This window comes from Callospermophilus lateralis, chromosome 3 (genome assembly GCF_048772815.1).
Source record: "Callospermophilus lateralis isolate mCalLat2 chromosome 3, mCalLat2.hap1, whole genome shotgun sequence".
Taxonomy (NCBI): domain Eukaryota; kingdom Metazoa; phylum Chordata; class Mammalia; order Rodentia; family Sciuridae; genus Callospermophilus; species Callospermophilus lateralis.
Window position 1 is genome coordinate 117426341 of NC_135307.1, and position 16738 is coordinate 117443078.

The 16738-nt window shown below is 47.4% G+C and overlaps 1 protein-coding gene and 1 long non-coding RNA gene across 2 annotated transcripts in view; one reads left to right on the forward strand and one right to left on the reverse strand.

Annotated features, from left to right (window-relative positions):
- The window catches only part of LOC143395551 (uncharacterized), a 28937-nt gene extending 15892 nt beyond the window's left edge, over positions 1–13045 (forward strand). The window contains exons 2-3 of the long non-coding RNA XR_013155374.1: positions 8259–8345; positions 12900–13045. This is a non-coding gene — a long non-coding RNA (uncharacterized LOC143395551). The remainder of the gene's footprint in view (positions 1–8258; positions 8346–12899) is intronic.
- Rpp25 (ribonuclease P/MRP subunit p25) lies at positions 1362–2749 on the reverse strand. Its single transcript, XM_076851111.1, has one exon. It carries the CDS (start codon positions 2600–2602, stop codon positions 2003–2005), a length of 600 nt encoding a protein of 199 aa, XP_076707226.1. The 5' UTR covers positions 2603–2749; the 3' UTR covers positions 1362–2002.
- Positions 13046–16738: the final 3693 nt, after the last annotated feature.

A 16738-nucleotide genomic window follows, 5' to 3' on the forward strand; every position in this document is an offset into this window, starting at 1 on the left:
TCCAGACCACTGGTGGTCCTGGTAAATTGGCTTTCTTCCAGAAATCCAACCAACTTCTGTTAAGCTTCTAGCATGCAGGGCTCATCCAAGTTTATTTTAGATGTTGAAACCCAGCAGAAGTCCAGGGCAAGGTACCTTAGTTGTCAGAATAGTTTACATTCTTTTTATGCTTTTTTGAGCCACCTCTGAGAGAGTCAAACACACACAAACCCTTGGCCCTCCCCAGGGACTCAAGAGTGGGAATTCAGGGCTGCGGGTGTACCTCAGTGGTAGAGTGCTCACCTAGAATGCTACAGGCAATGAGTTCAATCCCCAGCACCACAAACAAAACTAGAATATCAAAGAGGTCAATAATTGACTGTGTGGATGACAGGGCTTAAATTTACTTATCCAAAACCCAAGGGGAAATATGAGGGAGTGCTTCCTGAAGAGGCCCTCCTCTAACTGCATAAATCTACCTCTTTTCACCAGCAGGATTTATTTCAGGGTTCTGCCAGTAAAATGATTTATAAATACATTCTTCCTCATCTCTTCTTTTCCAGGGGTGCTGCAGAGTTGCACAGGGTGGGGTCTGCTTCTTAGATCCTGGAGCTATAGCCTTCCTCCCTCCCAGCCCTGGCCACCATTGGAGCTCTTCCAGCACACCCTCCCCCCAGCTGACTTGGGTTTGGGCAGAGGATCCAAGGCCGTTATCTTTCAACAGACAGCTGTGCAGGGCTGGAGGCAGCAGCTTATCAGGAAGCCTGCAGTGATTCACAGCCCAAGTCCCAGCTTCTCTGCTGAATAGTAATTTCCAGCAGTAGATTTGTGCTCAGTCTCTCTCCTCCCCCTCTCCCAAGGGTGTGCTGTCCTTTTGCAGAGAGGGCAGTGAAGGGGAGATTCTACCCACAGCGATGAGGGCTTTGTGCCAGCCTTCTGGGTAAGGCTGTCTATTGAAAGGAGGTCACAGTTTGGGGGACCTCGGCAGAAGTCTGCCATCCTTGGCAGTGACCCCCAAGAGAGCTCATCCGTGCTTTCCTTCCTTCCTCTCCCAGAAAAGCAATGTGCTGCTCCCTTTCCCTTTATGGAGAGATAAAGGGAGATACTGGCCCCCCTTTCCATCAAAAGCCTCTAAGTTCAGACCCAGCCAGTGAGGGCAGGGAATAGAGAAGCCAGACACTGGGCAGTATGCCTCTTGTACCATTTGAAGCTGTCCAATCTCTGTACTTGACCCTGAAGACTCCAAGGCTAAGGCTGGAGGAGGGCAGCCCAGAACTCCAAAGGCTAAAGCTGAGACACAAGGGGTGCAGGCCAGAGCTGCTGTTGCGTAGACAGGTGATTAGGAAAAAACCCAGGAACAGAGCCATTTTTGTGTTTGTTTTATTGGAAGCGACCTCAGCTGTGGGGCTCAGGGGAGAAATCACGGGAAGTTCTGTCCCGGGTGTCTCCCCCTGGGTCAGCAGGGGGGAAGGAGGATATTAAAAGAGGAAGAAAAAACTAAAATGGAACCTGTTCCAGGGCAGAGGGCAGAATTGGGCCCCCACATCTCAGACTATTCTACCCTCAAGCAATCAGTTTCTCAGTCCTGACCTCCTCTGTCAACGGTGGAGGTGATTCCAAGACCTCTTTTCAGCTGCCAGAGTTCGGTTCCCTTCATGAATGCTGGGCACCTTTAATACCTGTGAGTCCCAAACAAGACTTGAGTCCCACTGCCCACCATTCCCTCCCTATAAAAGACCCCAGTATGGCCGAGAAAAGGTGATGGTGGAGTTCTACATCTCTAGGTAACACAAGCGGCAAAGCAACCATTCCATGAAGCTTCCCGGGGCTCACCGAGACCCTCTCCTGCCACTCTTGGGTCCCCTCTCGTCGCCTTGGGTCCATGCTGCTATTCTGAGGAGCTGTGTTCAGGATGTGGCCTCCTGAGGACCCAAGTATGACAAGCTAGGAGGGGTGCGTTTGAAGGTACAGGTAGGTGCTTGGGGTAAGATCCAGTCGGTCTGAATGGCCGAGTACAAAGTTCTCAGGCAGTTCTGTTCTCGTCCTCTGCCCCTGGCTCAAGCTGCGACCGCTTCGCGTTACCTTCTTCAGCTGTGGATTCCCCTAGGCTCCTCTTGGACGTTGGAGCTGTTGGTGGAGACGAAGGACCAGGATGGGGGCTCGGGGGCTGGTAGCCGAGTTGCCGCGGATCCAGTGCGTCCTTGGAGAGTAGGATGGCGAGGCTGGGCACGTTCTTAAGTACACTGAGACTGGCGGCGGGCTCGCCAGGGGTCTGACCCGGCTTGGGCCCAGGCGGGAGGCTCTGCCACACCTCGCGCACGCTCCGGTAGCGCAGCCGCGTGACCTGGTGCAAGCCCGCCAGGCGGCGCTTGAGGATCTCGGCGCACGTGACGGTCTTGGTGGTGGCCCGGCCGCAGCCGCTGAAGACGATGGCGCGCGTGGCTGGCTGCGCCATGCTGGCGGTGGCGAAGGCCATCAGGTTGCGGATCTTGCTGCCCTCCTTGACCCGCATGTGCACAGCGCCGGGTGCCAGATCGGCAAAGGGGCCTGAACCCGGGCCACCCTCCTCGGTCCCACCCGCCGCCGGCGCCTCTTCTGAGCGCACCTTACGGAAGTTCTCCATGCACTGTCGTCGCCGGGACCGCCAGCTTTGCCATCGGACCGCCTCAACCCCGAGGCTGCATGGTCGCGGGTCGCGAGGGCCGGCAGGGGTAAGGGTGCCGGAACAGCGCGGACGCTAGCGGGATGGCTGGGGCCGCGCGACCCTCAGTTCCCACTTCTCTCAGCGGGCGTTGCTCTACTCCGCGCTCTCAGCCCTGCGCTCCGCGCCTTTAGCCGAGGCCCCGCCTGGGAGGTCCCGCCCCCTCTTCAAGGCCCCGCCCCCACTCTCCCCTGCTGGGCCCAGTCTCAGCCTCACCAACCTTTCAGAGAATAAGTCTTCGTGCTCTGCTTCTAGGGCACCGCAGCCGCGCTCACAGAGGGGCACTTTAGCATCAGAGGGTGCCTTGGGATGCGAAGTTCCCCTACAGTCGCCATCAGTCCTCCCCGAACCGACCCTCATAAAGGGGCAACCTAAATAAAAGCTATGCTTGCGATGCAAACGCCTTTTCAAGCCAGGTCTCTAAGCCCTTCCCAGTTCCAATTGAAGGCTCCCCTAGTCCCCTCCTAGGGAGATATTTGCAAGCGGCCTTCTGGGGCCTCGCTCCTCCAATTCTCAGGAGAGATTCCCCTCCCTTCCGCCCCCTAGTATTCTCGCCTCAAGGACAGCGGGTGCACGGTCAGCAGAGTGCGGGAGGCGCTGACTGCGGCTCCACTCCGCGCCTCCCCTCTGATGACTGTGTCGCGGCGCGGTCCTCCGCTAGCGGCCAGAGACCGAGATTTTAGCCTCACCACCCCTGACCCGAACTAGAAGATACCAGCCTCCCCCCAACATACACCACTCAGGCGCTGGGGATGGTGATGTCCTGGCCCCGACAGTTCCCTAAGGTGGATGGAGAAAAGAACGAGGAGACCCTTCAAGAGGCGTTAAGTTCCCCCTACCATCCCTGAAAGTCTATTAGGGAAGTATGCTTTAGCGTAAGCCAGCTATTGCTCCCTGACAACACGAATCCCCCACCTTCCTTTCTCCCAGATGCAATTCGTTGTCAGTCAGCCTTGGCCCCTAGAGAGCCAGTGGAATCTATTTTCAAAAGGATACTGAAGTGAAGGCAAATTTTGAGAAAGACTGGGAGAAAGGTGTGGAGTTGAAGCTTTGGGGTATATGAAACTACTGGATGCCCTCTTTGGAAACTCCACAGGACCAAAGGAGAGGCTCAGGGTCTCCTGCGAGGGTAGATGAGCCGTAGACAGGAACCTGGGACTGACGGACTCATGGGAGAGAGAGACGGGTTTTTGTTTGTTTTGTACTGAGTATTGAGTCAGGGGTGCCCTACCACTGAGCTACAGCCCCAGCCCCTTTTTTAATTTTATTTTGCGATACTGGGGATCAAAGCCAGTGCTTCATGCAGGCAAGGTAGGCACACTACCTGTGAGCCCTCCAGCCCCTTTTAAATTTTAGACAGGGTCTCACTAATTTGCCGAAGCTGACATCTAATTTGTGATCCTCCCGCTTCAGCCTCTGGGGATGCTGGAATTACAAGCTTGCATCATGGAAACCGAGAGAATCTAAGAAGGAGCCCGACCCTCTCTAAAACTGCCCTAGGGCATCTCCCTTCATCCTCCACACTGTTCACACACCGAACAGCCGGGCAGATTTGGTCTGGGTTCTGTGACTGAGGAAGCGCAGCGAGGAGGAGCCCCAAGGATTGGGGCAGGCTTGTGCCCTCAAAAATGGTAGGGGAGTAAAGGTGCTTAGGATTGCTGGGCTTCGGTGTAGGAATGGGGCTGCGTGGCGCCTTCATGCCGCTTTCGGACTCAGGAACACATGCTTGCTAGGCGAGCACTCTACTTTCTCAGCCTCTCTCGTGGCTATTCTCCATTTGTCATTGTTACAGTTCTTGGCCCCTGCTGTTCAAAACTCGAGGTTTATCCTTTAGTCACCCCCTTTGTGGGTGTCTGCAGCACCTTTGCTCCCCAAAGTATGAATGGCTGAACCCCTCCACGATCTCCTGCTCGTAGGTTGGGACTAGGAGCCTCTGAGTATACTCTGCACCTGGACTCGGGCCCCCTCCCAGCTCCCGCGGGCTCCAAGAGGAACAGCGATAGGGAGCGGAGCAACCTCAGAAGGCACAAAGACTGTGTGTACGGTGTTCTGAACGCAAGGAACCTCAGGCTCTGTAAGGCGGGGATGGTAATAAGAAATAAATAGATGGCCGTTTCGGAGAGGCCTGAGAAAATGTCTCGGAAAGATTAGAAGCTACAGCCTGGCGTGGTGGCGAATGCCTGTAATCACAGCGATTTGGGAGGCTGAGTCAGGAGGATTGCAAATTCAAGGCCAGTCTCACCTACTAACAAGGCCCTAAGCAACTCAGCGAAACCCGGTTTCAAAATTAAAAACAACGGGGATTGTAGCTCAGTGGTAAATCCCTGTTCAATCCCCAGTACTGGGGGTGAGGGTGGGGAGGAGACTGGAAACTACATTGGAACCGGCTGGCTGTGGATAAAGCGAGCTCCCAGACCCTGGGAGTATGCAAGTCTGGACTACTGGTTATTTGGAAGCGATGTAGGCAAGGGTCTGTAATTTGGAAGAAGGGGCCTAGGAGCTGCAGCTTGGGTAGGATGAAGGTGGGGCGGCAGTGCGTCCACTCAAGCTAATCCACAAGGACGATGCCGCCTCCACTCTGAACCACTGCCATCTGCCGTGGAAGACTCCACCACTTCACGCCTTAATCGGTGGAGGGAGAATGCCAAAAAGGCCCGCATCCCCTCCCATCGGCCCCCTCCCTTTCCTCCTGCTCCCTCTGCAGCACTTAAAATGTAAATGTACATCGTGATTAGCCGCGGGGTCGCTAATTACAGCTGAAGCCATTCATTACATTGTCAGCGCGCGTCGTAGCCCGCCGGCTGTGCGCTCAATCCCAGCCGCAGAGGGGTGGCGGCGCGGGGGATGGAAAGAATCAGAACTGTGAGTTCGGGTGAAGTGCAGGCTAGGAGCGAGCGGAGGCGGAGAACGGAGCAGTGAGCCCAGCAAACCGGTTGGGTGGTGAAGAAGCGGAGGTGTCAGGGAGAGGGGAGAAACATGGGAGACAGGAAGGAATGGGAGGAGAAGCCGTGAGAATCCCCAGGAAGGGTTGAGAGCGGAAACCGGGATGGGGAGCCAGCAAAGAGAGAAAACGCGGGGACCCGGTAGGAACCCACGGGAAGAGGGCAGACACCAGAGGGCGAGGGGAGAAGGTTCAACTCAGGGAAGTTGGATAAAATAAACTTGTCCATTTGTGCTGCGCATCACGCAATGGTTAGAAACGCGGGACGACAGTCAGGGTCTTGATTACGAGTGCCCTCCAAACACACAGTAGGATTCGAGCTAATAATCATAAAAAGCTTGTTTCCGTCTATGTGTATTTATATATGTAAATGTATTTGTTAAATACCCGCAAGAAATAAGCACACTGATATCGTTGACCTCTACAGCCACATTCGGTTTTTGTTGCCCTCTTAAAGAAAGGACTACTGGATATGAATACAAAATTAAGTACTGTGCAAATTCTCAGAACCGTCTGTATAAATGAGCTATGACCCTGAAGCCTCAACTTCATTAGCTTCTGTGTGCCTGTGTGACCTAGGACGATTTACTTAAGCCTTGCTTTGTTATCCCTAAAATGGGGCTAACTATAGTAAACGGCCTTGTTGAGCTTTGTGACACCCATAACCGTCTTAAAACCTCCGAGGCTAAGTTCTCAGGAAATTTGGCTGTTATTATTTTAGCTGGCGAAAAGGAAAGGAAATGGGGAAAACCTTGGAAATAGCAGTTTCCCTAACACGTTAGGGACTGGTGAGTAGCAAATAAGAGTCTTTTTCATTTCAGAAGGGGTGAGGCGCAAAATGGGGCACCACCAGTCCCTGCTCTGCAAAGGCCCTTCCCAGCAGCACACCCCACCTACCCTGGCCAAATTTCTCACCCCGGTACTGAAAGGAGTTTCTCTGTGTTCTGGCAGGAAGAGGGAGGAGCTCTTGCACCTGGTGCTGGTCCCAGCCTCACAGGGCCAGGAGCTTGGGAGCCTGGAAGTTAGGGAGCCAAAGGGAACACAAATTTATTAGGCACCCGCCAAATACCCAGAATTGAGCCAGATACTCTCACACATTCTATCAAGAAGTGGCTCATCACTGCTTGAGACAGGTGGAAACAGAGGTCCAGAGAGATTAAATAACTTGCCCAAAATGTCACATCTAGAAAGCTGCAACCACAAATATCTGAACCCAGAAACTCTGGCTCATTTTACTGCGTTAGCTGAATATAAGAGAAAAAGAAGCCAGATGCAATGGCTTCAATCCCAGCGGCTCAGGAGGCTGAGGCAGGAGGATCACAAGTTCAAAGCCAGCCTCAGCAATTTAGGGAGGGCCTAAGCAATTTAGGAAGACCCTGTCTCAAAATCAAAATAGAAAGGGCTAGTGATGTGGCTCATTGGTTAAGAGCTTCTGGGTTCAACCCCTGGTACAAGAAAAAGAACATTTATTTTGGTTTTATTTTTGAGATGTAATTGTACAAATTTATGGAGTATAAGTGATGTTTTGATACATGTATACATTGTGTAATGATCAAATCAGGGTAGTTAGCATATCCATCATGTCAAAAAATAAATTTTTAAATTATTTGAGCTGCCCACTAAAGGTATGAGTTGACTTTGGCTTGGGAGAGATAACCACAATGTACTGGTTGTCTGTTACTGCATAAAAAATTTCTCCACAACTCACGCAAGTTAGTGGCTTAAAACCATAATCTTTTCTTTTTCTTTCTTTCTTCCCCCCCCCCCCCCATGGTGGTGCTGTAGAGCATCATGTATGCTTAGCAAGTGCTCTACAAATGAACTACAACCAGTCTCACCAACATTTTTTTGGGGGGGCGGTACTGGGGACTGAACCCAAGGGTGCTTTATCACTGAGCCCCCTAAGTTGTTAGGGACTTGCTAAATTGCTGAGGCTGGCTTTGAACTTGCAATTCTCCTGCCTCAGTCTCCTGAGTTGCTAGGATTACAGGTGTGTGTCACTACACCTGGCAACATTTTCTATTTCACACAATTTCTGAGGGTCAGAAATCCAAGAGCAGCTTAAAGTGGTGGACCTAGCTCAGGTTCTCTCATAAAACTGCAGTCAATTTGTTGGCTGGGCTGGAGGATCCACTTCCAAGCTTCTCACCTATCTGTAGGTCAGAGGCCCCCAGTTCCTCCACTGGTCTGCTTTTGACAACAGCTGGCTTCCTCCAGAGCAAGAGATGAGAGAACTTGGGAGCAATCAGGCAGCTGCAGTACCTCTTGTGGCCTCTTCTGAAGCTGCACACAGTCATTTCCACCTTACTTCCACTTTATTCTATTATTTTAGAAGGGAGCCCAGCCCAAATTCAAGGGGAGGGGAATTAGCCTCCATTTCTTGAAAGGAGGGGTATCAAAGTATCTGCGGATATATCAAAACCATAACAAAAAGAGAGTGTTTGGGAAGCAAATTTAGCAGGGGGCTGGGGATGTGGGGATAGTGTGCTCGCCTGGCATGCGTGCGGCCAGGGTTCGATCCTCAGCACCACATACAAACAAAGATGTTGTGTCCGCCGAAAACTAAAAAATAAATACTAAAAACACTCTCTCTCTCTCTCCCTCTCTCTTTAAAAAAAAAAAAAAAAAAAAAAAAAGAATTCCAGCAGGAATTAACATGGAAGCAAATATGTGGAAAGAGCACTGCCTTGAATTAGAAGAGCTGAATTTACTTCCTGGCATACAGTAAGCACCTAATAATTGTTTGTTAAGTGCATATGGCAAGGTCCCATGTTCAATCCCCAGCACCACATACCCCCCACCCCCACTCCCACCACCCCCCAAAAAAAAGAAGAAGAAAGAAAAGTAAATGCTTGTTAAATTAATGCATGAGTGTCTGAGATTGTTTCTGTGGTCATAAGAGCAGTGGCCAGCTGGACATATGTCTGTAATCCCAATGGCTCAGGAGGCTGGGGTGGAGGATCACAAGTTCGAAGCCAGCTTTAGCAATTTAGCAAGGCCCTAAGCAACTCGGGGAGATCCTGTCTGTAAATAAAATATAAAAAAGGGCTGGGGATGTGGTTCAGTAAATAAGGCCCCTGGGTTCAATTATTCTATTGTTTTAGAAGGCTCCTGGTACAAAAAAAAAAAAGAAAAAAAAAAAAAAAAAAAGGAATGGCCATTTTACAAGGTTCTCCTGTGGAGTTGAGTGGGGTTATAGGTATCAGAGCTCTTTGTAAATTTAACAGTGCTAGACAATGATGCCTGGAGGCCAGTGTGGCCTGGGAGATGGGGAAAGGGCTCTGCCATAAAAGAGTCCTTGCTGGAACTAGGAATCTCTTATTTCAGTCTGAGTCTCAGGCCCTGGGCTGGTGCTGTAATTCCAGTCCCCAGTCTCAGCTCCTTTATAGCTCATCATGTCTTACCTCCAGTGAGAATGCTTTTATTGCTTTTCCCCTTGGGCCAGCCAGGACAGGACTTAGGAATGCTACCACCAGCCAGGCCTTGCACCTTTAGGCAGCTCCTGGACCCACAGATGGGGAAGGGGGGTGATGCATTGTAGACCTAGTGAAGGGTGCCACTTGTGAACAAGAGCCATTAATTTTGCATGAATTCAGTTACTTTCCTAAATCACAGGCTAAGTAGCCTAAGTCCTGGGAGGCAGAGGAGGAAGGGGATATATGGGGCCTAAAACGAACAAGGAGAGGGGTCTGTGAAAAGGGGAAGAGGAGGCAAAAGCAGCTATTGGACCTCCTCCTCCATCTCCCCAAGAATTGGGTACTACCACTAGTTCCCCCATCCTTCTTCTAGACTCCGGATACAAATGCAGTAAAAAGTCACTCACCTGACCACATAAGGGCTCTAGGGAACTCCCATCACCAAAAGACTTTCCAGGAGCCTTCTCTGACTCCTGAACTTCCTGGTTACTGCTTCCAGCTTTTGGATCAGCTTTGCCCTCTCCAACTCCAAGGCGAAAATTGATTAAGACAGAAGAATCAGGATATTTGAGGACCTTGGAGTAAGAGGAAAATACAAACCTTATAAAGTGAGGGAATAGGTAGCCAATTCGACATGACATTTATTTAGCATTCACAAGTGAAACATGGTTGTGCACACCTATAATTAGGGAGTTGCAGGTTAGCCAACCTAATAGTGAAAAAATTAAAAATGAAAAAGGATTGGAGATATAGCTCAGTGGTAGGGTGCTACTGGATTCAATTTTCAGTACCTTGGAGAAAGAAAAAAAAAAAAAGCATTTACTATGTGCCAGATACTATACTAAGCATTTTACATGTACCAACTCATTTAATGCAATAAGCACTATGAGGGTGCAGCTACTTACTTCTTAATCCAGCTAGATCCAGATCCAGTCAGTCTGGCTCCAGAGTTTGTCCTTAGTCCAAGATAGACCACCTGCAGGAGGAAGGGAAATTAGGAAGAAGGCCAGCAGCTATCATCAAGGCCTCCCCAGCTCTCTGTAAAGAAGGTCCTAGAACTCCAGGATTTTCTGCTCTGTGCTGGCCTGGGGTGGGAATACTAGGGCTGCTCTATCTCCTCCAACTCTGAGTTGGGGCAGAGCTTGGGTGCTTGGTTTGGATCTTCTTTCCCAGAACTGTATCATAACTGCCCTTCATAGGTGTACCAAGGGTTGTAGGTTTTTTGGCGGGTGTTTCGTTTATTTGTTTTTTCAGACAGAGTTTTGCTATGCTGCCCAGGCTGGACTTGAACACCTGAACTCAAGTGATCCTGAGTAGCTGAGACTTGAGAGGTTTTTATTTGTTTTGTTTTATTTTTAATAACTTAGAAAATGTTTGGCCATTGGGCCCATAGAAACAATTAATGGGGTTGTTAAGATTATGGACTCTGGTATTCAGCTGCTGGGATTTGAATCCCAGCTCTACCCCTTGCTAGCTTTGTCTTTGGTCAAGCTGTGGAACTTCTCAGTGTCTGTTTCCTCCTGGTAAAATGGAAATGACATTAACAGTACTTTCCTCTTAGAAATCTCTCAGGTTATCCTCCCAGCACCTCCATGGCATGGTCATTCCCACTTTTCAGAGAGAGGCTAGGTCTCTGGCCCACAGGCTCAGCTATTGAGCAGTAAAGCTTGCAGGCAAACTGGATAGTAGGGTAAAAAGGGGGCGGCAGAGCAGGATGTCAGCCTCCATCCGGCAGTCAGAGCTGTTGGGCCCCAGCTGTTTTTTGTTGACAGGCAGGAATGCAGGCCCAGTGGTTTTATTTTGATTGCATGTGATTGAGCATTTTCTGCTTCATTTGAATAGGGAGTGGCTGTCTCAGCTTTTCTGAGTATTACACATGCAGAGTTCTCTGCCTTCATATCCTGTGGAATCAGGCTCATGGTAAACAATGTAATTCTGTAGTTGAAGAGACCGCTAGGGTCTGGAGTGCTGAGGAAGCCAGGAAGTAATAGTTCCTTCTTTCCTGGGTCTGCTCTCTTCCTTGGCAGTTGCCCCTGCCCTACCTCTTTTCAGAAACCACCCTGGACACCCTTGTTTCCCAGTTTGCTGTCCCAGAGCAAAGCCCCCAAGTAAAACTGGATAAATAGGGGTTCCTTCCAGTTCAGGGAGATACTACATCAAATTACCTTTGTGTGTTTGTGTGTGTGTGTGTGTGTGTGTGTGTGTGTGTGTGTTACTGGGGATTGAAGCCCAGGGGCATTTTATCACTGAGCTCTTTTTAATTTTGAGATAGGGTCTCCCTAAGTTTTCCGGACTGGCCTGGAATTTGCAATCATCCTGCCCCAGACTCCTGATTTGCTGAGATTACAGGCATGGGCCATCATGCACAGGTGGTCAAATAACCTTTATGACCATGAGGGGCCCTGTCACTACCAGGTCTTTCCTTCTCTTGAAGGAAAGATGAAATTAATCAAATGTGCCTTCTGACTGTTGTTCTGAAGTAAATCACAAGGCACATTGCACTTACTCTTGCTGAAGATATATTTTATGTATTTCAACAAGGGAAAAGAACATATTTTGTTTGGAAAATTTCCAAGAGAACATTCTCTCTGTGTCCAAAAAGTATGCATACATATTGATTAATGACCGTCCAATAAACAAACTGCAGCAGAGTTTTTAAAAATATATCTTCCTTTCCGTCCTTCCTCTCTTTCTCTTTCTCTCTCTTTCTTATATGTTGGGGATCAAACTTGGAGCCTCGCACAGGCCAGGCAAGTGTTTTACCCTTAGCTATGTTCCCAGTCCTAGAACTGTGATTGAATGTCACCAGCTCCCATCATTTCTACCCTAGGGTGAGATCATGGGAGAGGTCAGAACTTCTTCCTATAAAGCAGTTGTCCCATTATATCCACAAATTTTCACAGTAGGGTTGTGGGCCTTTCACATTCTGCTCTAAAGTGCAGGTGAGCTACACAGTTCCAGTGTTTTCAAAAAAGGAGCTAAAAAAATTCATGTTTTTTTTTTAATATATTTTTTTTTTTTTTTAGTTGTAGATGGACACAATACCTTTATTTGTTTGTTTTTATGTGGTGCCAGGGATCAAACTCATTGCCTCACCCTTGCTAGGCAAGTGCTCTACCACTGTAAGCCACAACCCCGGCCCCCAAATCCATGTGATATTTTTATGTGATAGTTTGGAGTTTTTAGTTTGTCTTGTTTTGTTTTCAGGATTTGGGATTGAACCCAGGGGCGCTTAACTATTGCACCAAAGCCCAAGTCCTTTTTATTTTTTATTTTGAGACAGCGTCTTGTGAAATTGCTTAGGGCCTCCCTAAATTGCTGAGGCTGGCCTTAAACTTGTGCCCCTCCTGTCATGCACCCTGTGTCTGGCTTTATTTTAATATTCAAGACAGGCTCTTGTTAAATTGTCCAGGCTGGCTTTCAACTTGCAATTCTCTTATCTTAGCTTCCTGAGCCTAAGATTATAGGATTGCATCACTGGCCTAGTTTAGCCACTAAATTTTAAAGTGTTTTGTTACCCAATAATAAATAAAGGAAACAGCTTACATTCAAAAACCTGAAACTAATAGGGTCAGAAGCACATGCCTATAATCCCCAGAGACTGAGGAGGCAGAGGCACAAGGATCAAAGTTTAAGGCCAGGCTTGTCAACTTCATGTGTGGGAGACCAACCTTGCATGTGACTTGAGTCATACTCCCCGGCTGGGTGCTGAGGCGCTCAATCACAGAAATGTAGTAGAGCTTTCCCCATCCTTCTTGGGTTTGAGGATCTGTGTCTCGTGCATGGGTGTGTCTTGCTACAGCCCCATGGGTGAAGCTATGCTCACCTGTTCCTTTGTAATATAACCCCTTGCCCTGTTTAGGATAGCATCTTCCATGGAAGTGCCTTGTGTGTGTCCCCTTCTCTGACTGTGCCCTTGGGTGTGGCCTACCCAGATGTCAATCAACCTGCTGACAGTGGACATCATGAAGATAAACTCAGCCCCCTGAAACCTGACCCCTTGCCTCATTTGAATAGCTTCTCCTCAATAAAAGGGGTCAGCGCTGGCTCTCGTTCTCTCCTCTCTTCTTGGGGACCCTTAAGGTCAGAGGAGCTGTCACAGCGACCCCAAAGAAAAAGGTGTCTCTTGTGTGGTTATTTTGCGCAGCCCAATTAGCCCAGTTTACCTGGAGTAACCTCTGAGCTTTTTAGTTGCGAGAACAGAAACCCAGCATACATGAGACCCTGTCTCAAAATAAAAAAATAAAGAATTAGAGATGTAGCTCAGTGGTAGAGTGCCCCCGAGTTTGATCCCCAATATTGAAAAATAATAAATAACATTTAGCGACTAAAAATAATAATGATTGCGCTGAGGTGTTGCTCAGTGGTAGAGCATGTACTTAGCATACAAGAGGCCTTGGGTTCAATTCTGAGTACCAAAGGAAAAAAAAAAAGGAAAAGGAAAAATACCAGTGATTTATTAATTCTAATGATTGTGATTTGCTGCAATTCTGCTCCACCAAGTGTTGGCTTTATTCAGCTGGGGGCTTGCCTGGGACTGGAGCATTCAAGGTGGCTTCAGTCCTGCATTTAGGGCTGGGGCCTCAGCCTGGAATGCCTGGGGGTGCTAGCTCAGCCTCTTTCTGTATGGTCTTTAGCCCAAACTTCTTTCTTGAGTGGCTTGATCCCAAAAGGCTGCAGTTCCTCATAAGACCTAGACCTAGAAGTCACATATTATCACTTCCTCTGCATTCTTTTGGGCAAAGATACACAGATTCAAGGTACAGGGAAATGAACTCCATCTCTTGGTGGAAGGCCTGAGGTACATGTACAAGAATGAGAGGAATTGTTAGCAGCTGTCTCTGTAGACAATCTATCATATCAACTAAGTCTGTCTTTATTTTTACTTATTTATTTATTTACTTATTTATCTTTTGCTGTACATGAGACTGAACTCAGGGTTTTGCACATACTATGTAGCATTCGAGCTATATCCCCAGCCCCTAATTCTTTTTTTTTTTTTTTTTTGGTAATGGGGCTTGAACCCAAGGATGCTTTATCTCTAGCCTTTTTTATCTTATTTTTAAAATTTTGAGACAGGGTCTCACTAAGTTGCTTAGGGCCTTGCTAAGTTGCTAAGGCTGGCCTTGAAATTGGATTCCTCCTTTCTCAGCCACCTGGGTTGCTGAGATTACAGGTATGTATCAAATGCCTGGTTCCCCAGCCATTTTTATTTTTTATTTTTATTTGTCATTGATTTATTGATTGATTGATTGATACCAAGAATTGACCTCAGGGGTGCTTAACCACTGAGCCACATCCCCAGCCCATTTTAGATTTTATTTTAAGATGGGGTCCCACTAAATTGCTGAGGCTGTCCTCAAAACTTTTTAAAAGATTTTTCTTCTTCTTTTTTTTAATATTTATTTTTTATTTATAGGTGGATACAAGATCTTTATTTTATTTTTGTGTGGTGCTGAGGACCAAACCCAGTGCCTCACGCATGGTAGGTGAGCGTTCTACCACTGAGCCACAACCCCAGCCCCTTCTTTTTTAATTATTTTAATTTTTTAATTTTTTTTAGTTGTTGATGGACCTTTATTTAATTAATTAATTTATTTATTTGGTGCCAGGAATTGAACCCAGGGCCTTGTGCATGCGAGGCAAGCACTCTACCAACTGAGCTACATCCCCAGTCCCTGGACCTTTATTTTATTCATTTATTTATATGCAGTGCTGAGACTTGAACCCAGTGACTCACACATGCAAGGCAAGTGCTCTACCACTGAGGCACAACCACAACCCCTAGCCTCAAATTTGTAATCCTCAGCCTGGCACAATGGCACAATTTGTAATCCCAGTGGCTCAGGAGGCTGAGGCAAGAGGATCATGAGTTCAAAGCCAGCCTTAGCAATTTAGCGAAGCCCTAAGAAACTCAGTGAGACCCTGTCTCTAAATCAAATATAAAAAAGAGATGGGGTGCTGGGGATGTGGCTTGGGTTGTGGCTCAAGCGGTCTAGTGCCTCTGAGTTCAATCCCCGGTACCACCACCCCCCAACAAAAACAATAATATAGCAACTTGGTCTAGGGTTGTGGTTTAGTGGAAGAACACTTGCCTAGCATGTGTGAGGCACTGGGTTCAGTTCTTAGCACCACATATAAATAGATAAATAAATAAAATAAAGATATTATGTCTGCTAAAACTAAAAACATTTTAAAAAAAGAATTTAGCATCAGATCCTTAATATTGAAAGCGAAGAACTTGTAAATTAGCTTCAGGGTCCAAAACTGAAAGTCTACCAGGGAATGTAGTATATTTAGAAAATGAGATAATGAATGGTCACAAAATTCCTAATGCATTAAAGGGGTATTGAATTATAGCAAACCAGTTCACAAGAGACTGATAGATAAACCAGATAAAAACTGTCAAAGGGTCTGGCAGTCACATCTTCTGAGTAGCCACATCCCTAGGAAGAGTCCAGAGGAGGCCAGATAATGACCAGAACTGGGATTGATGTGTCTTGAGCCAGAGTGAGCAAATTGTTTTCATGAGGTTACTTGCTGTGAGTGAATGGAATGTGTAATACTGGGGAGGAATTATCCCAATTGTTATACACAGAGAAGAGTGCAATGCTATCATTATTATTTATTCAAAATATTTATTGAGTATCTATTTTGTGACAAATTCTGTGGTAGGTGCTGGGGATATGGCCACGAATGCAAAAACAATTCCTGCTCAGTGGAGCTGATATTCTACCTAATGGAATGAAAATAACCCAGTTCCTGTTCTTCGCAATCTTCACTACACACTGCACCATTTGGTGAATTCAAGTCCCCATTGCTCCTGCAGACCACACACAAAAGGAAGCCCAAGGCACCTCCAATATGCTAATTTGGCAGCAGGCCACTCTCTAGTGTGTTTGTGCTCACCAGGTGTGGCAGATATTGCTGGTACCCTCCTCAGGATCCATTCTTCCTTTCTTTCTTATTAATACTATCCTGATTTTATTGGTAGAGGCAATCCACTCAGTTAAAAGGCATTTTCCAGCTTTTTTTTTTTTTTTTTTTTTTTCCCAAATTGATGACAGTTCAGGCCGATGAGAGATAAATGGAAATTTCTGGGTAGAGATGGAAAGCTGATTAAGTGGGGTGTAGACTTAGCCTGCACACCTATTTCCCTATGCCCTTCCTTTTTCCAGCTGCCCACAAAGCAACTATGAAGGCTGAAGTGGAGACATCATCTCAAAATGCTAAGGGAAAGATCAAGAGAATTGCAGAGACCTCTGCCTTGCAGGATAAAGTCACTGAGCCAACTCACTTATTCCTGGATTTCATATTATGTGAGGAAAAAAAGACCCATATTGTTCAAACCATTATTATTTGCATTTTCTACTCTATGTAACCAAGCTAAATCTATTCTTGATACACTAAGGATCAGCTGTCCTTGCTGCCTGTGGTAACCATGAAAATGGCTTCTCAAATCTGACTGCAGGGAGTGTAATTAACCAAGGCTGATTCTAAAATCCATCACTGCATTTGTGTTAAGGCCACATTCCCCATGGACTGTTCCCACTAATGGTGGAGTGCCATTGGAGTACTAAGGCAGAGTGGGAGATAGATGGAAAATGTCTGACTGTGGTTAGAGGATACCCTAATGGCCTTGCTGAACTTTCCTTAGAACTGCACTGCTTTCTAAGATGCTCCTATACAGCTCCCTTCCTT

What these genes read in the sequence shown, in the direction of transcription:
- Rpp25 (XM_076851111.1), bottom strand. Translation starts at nt 2,602, where the DNA reads ATGGAGAACTTCCGTAAGGTGCGCTCAGAAGAGGCGCCGGCGGCGGGT.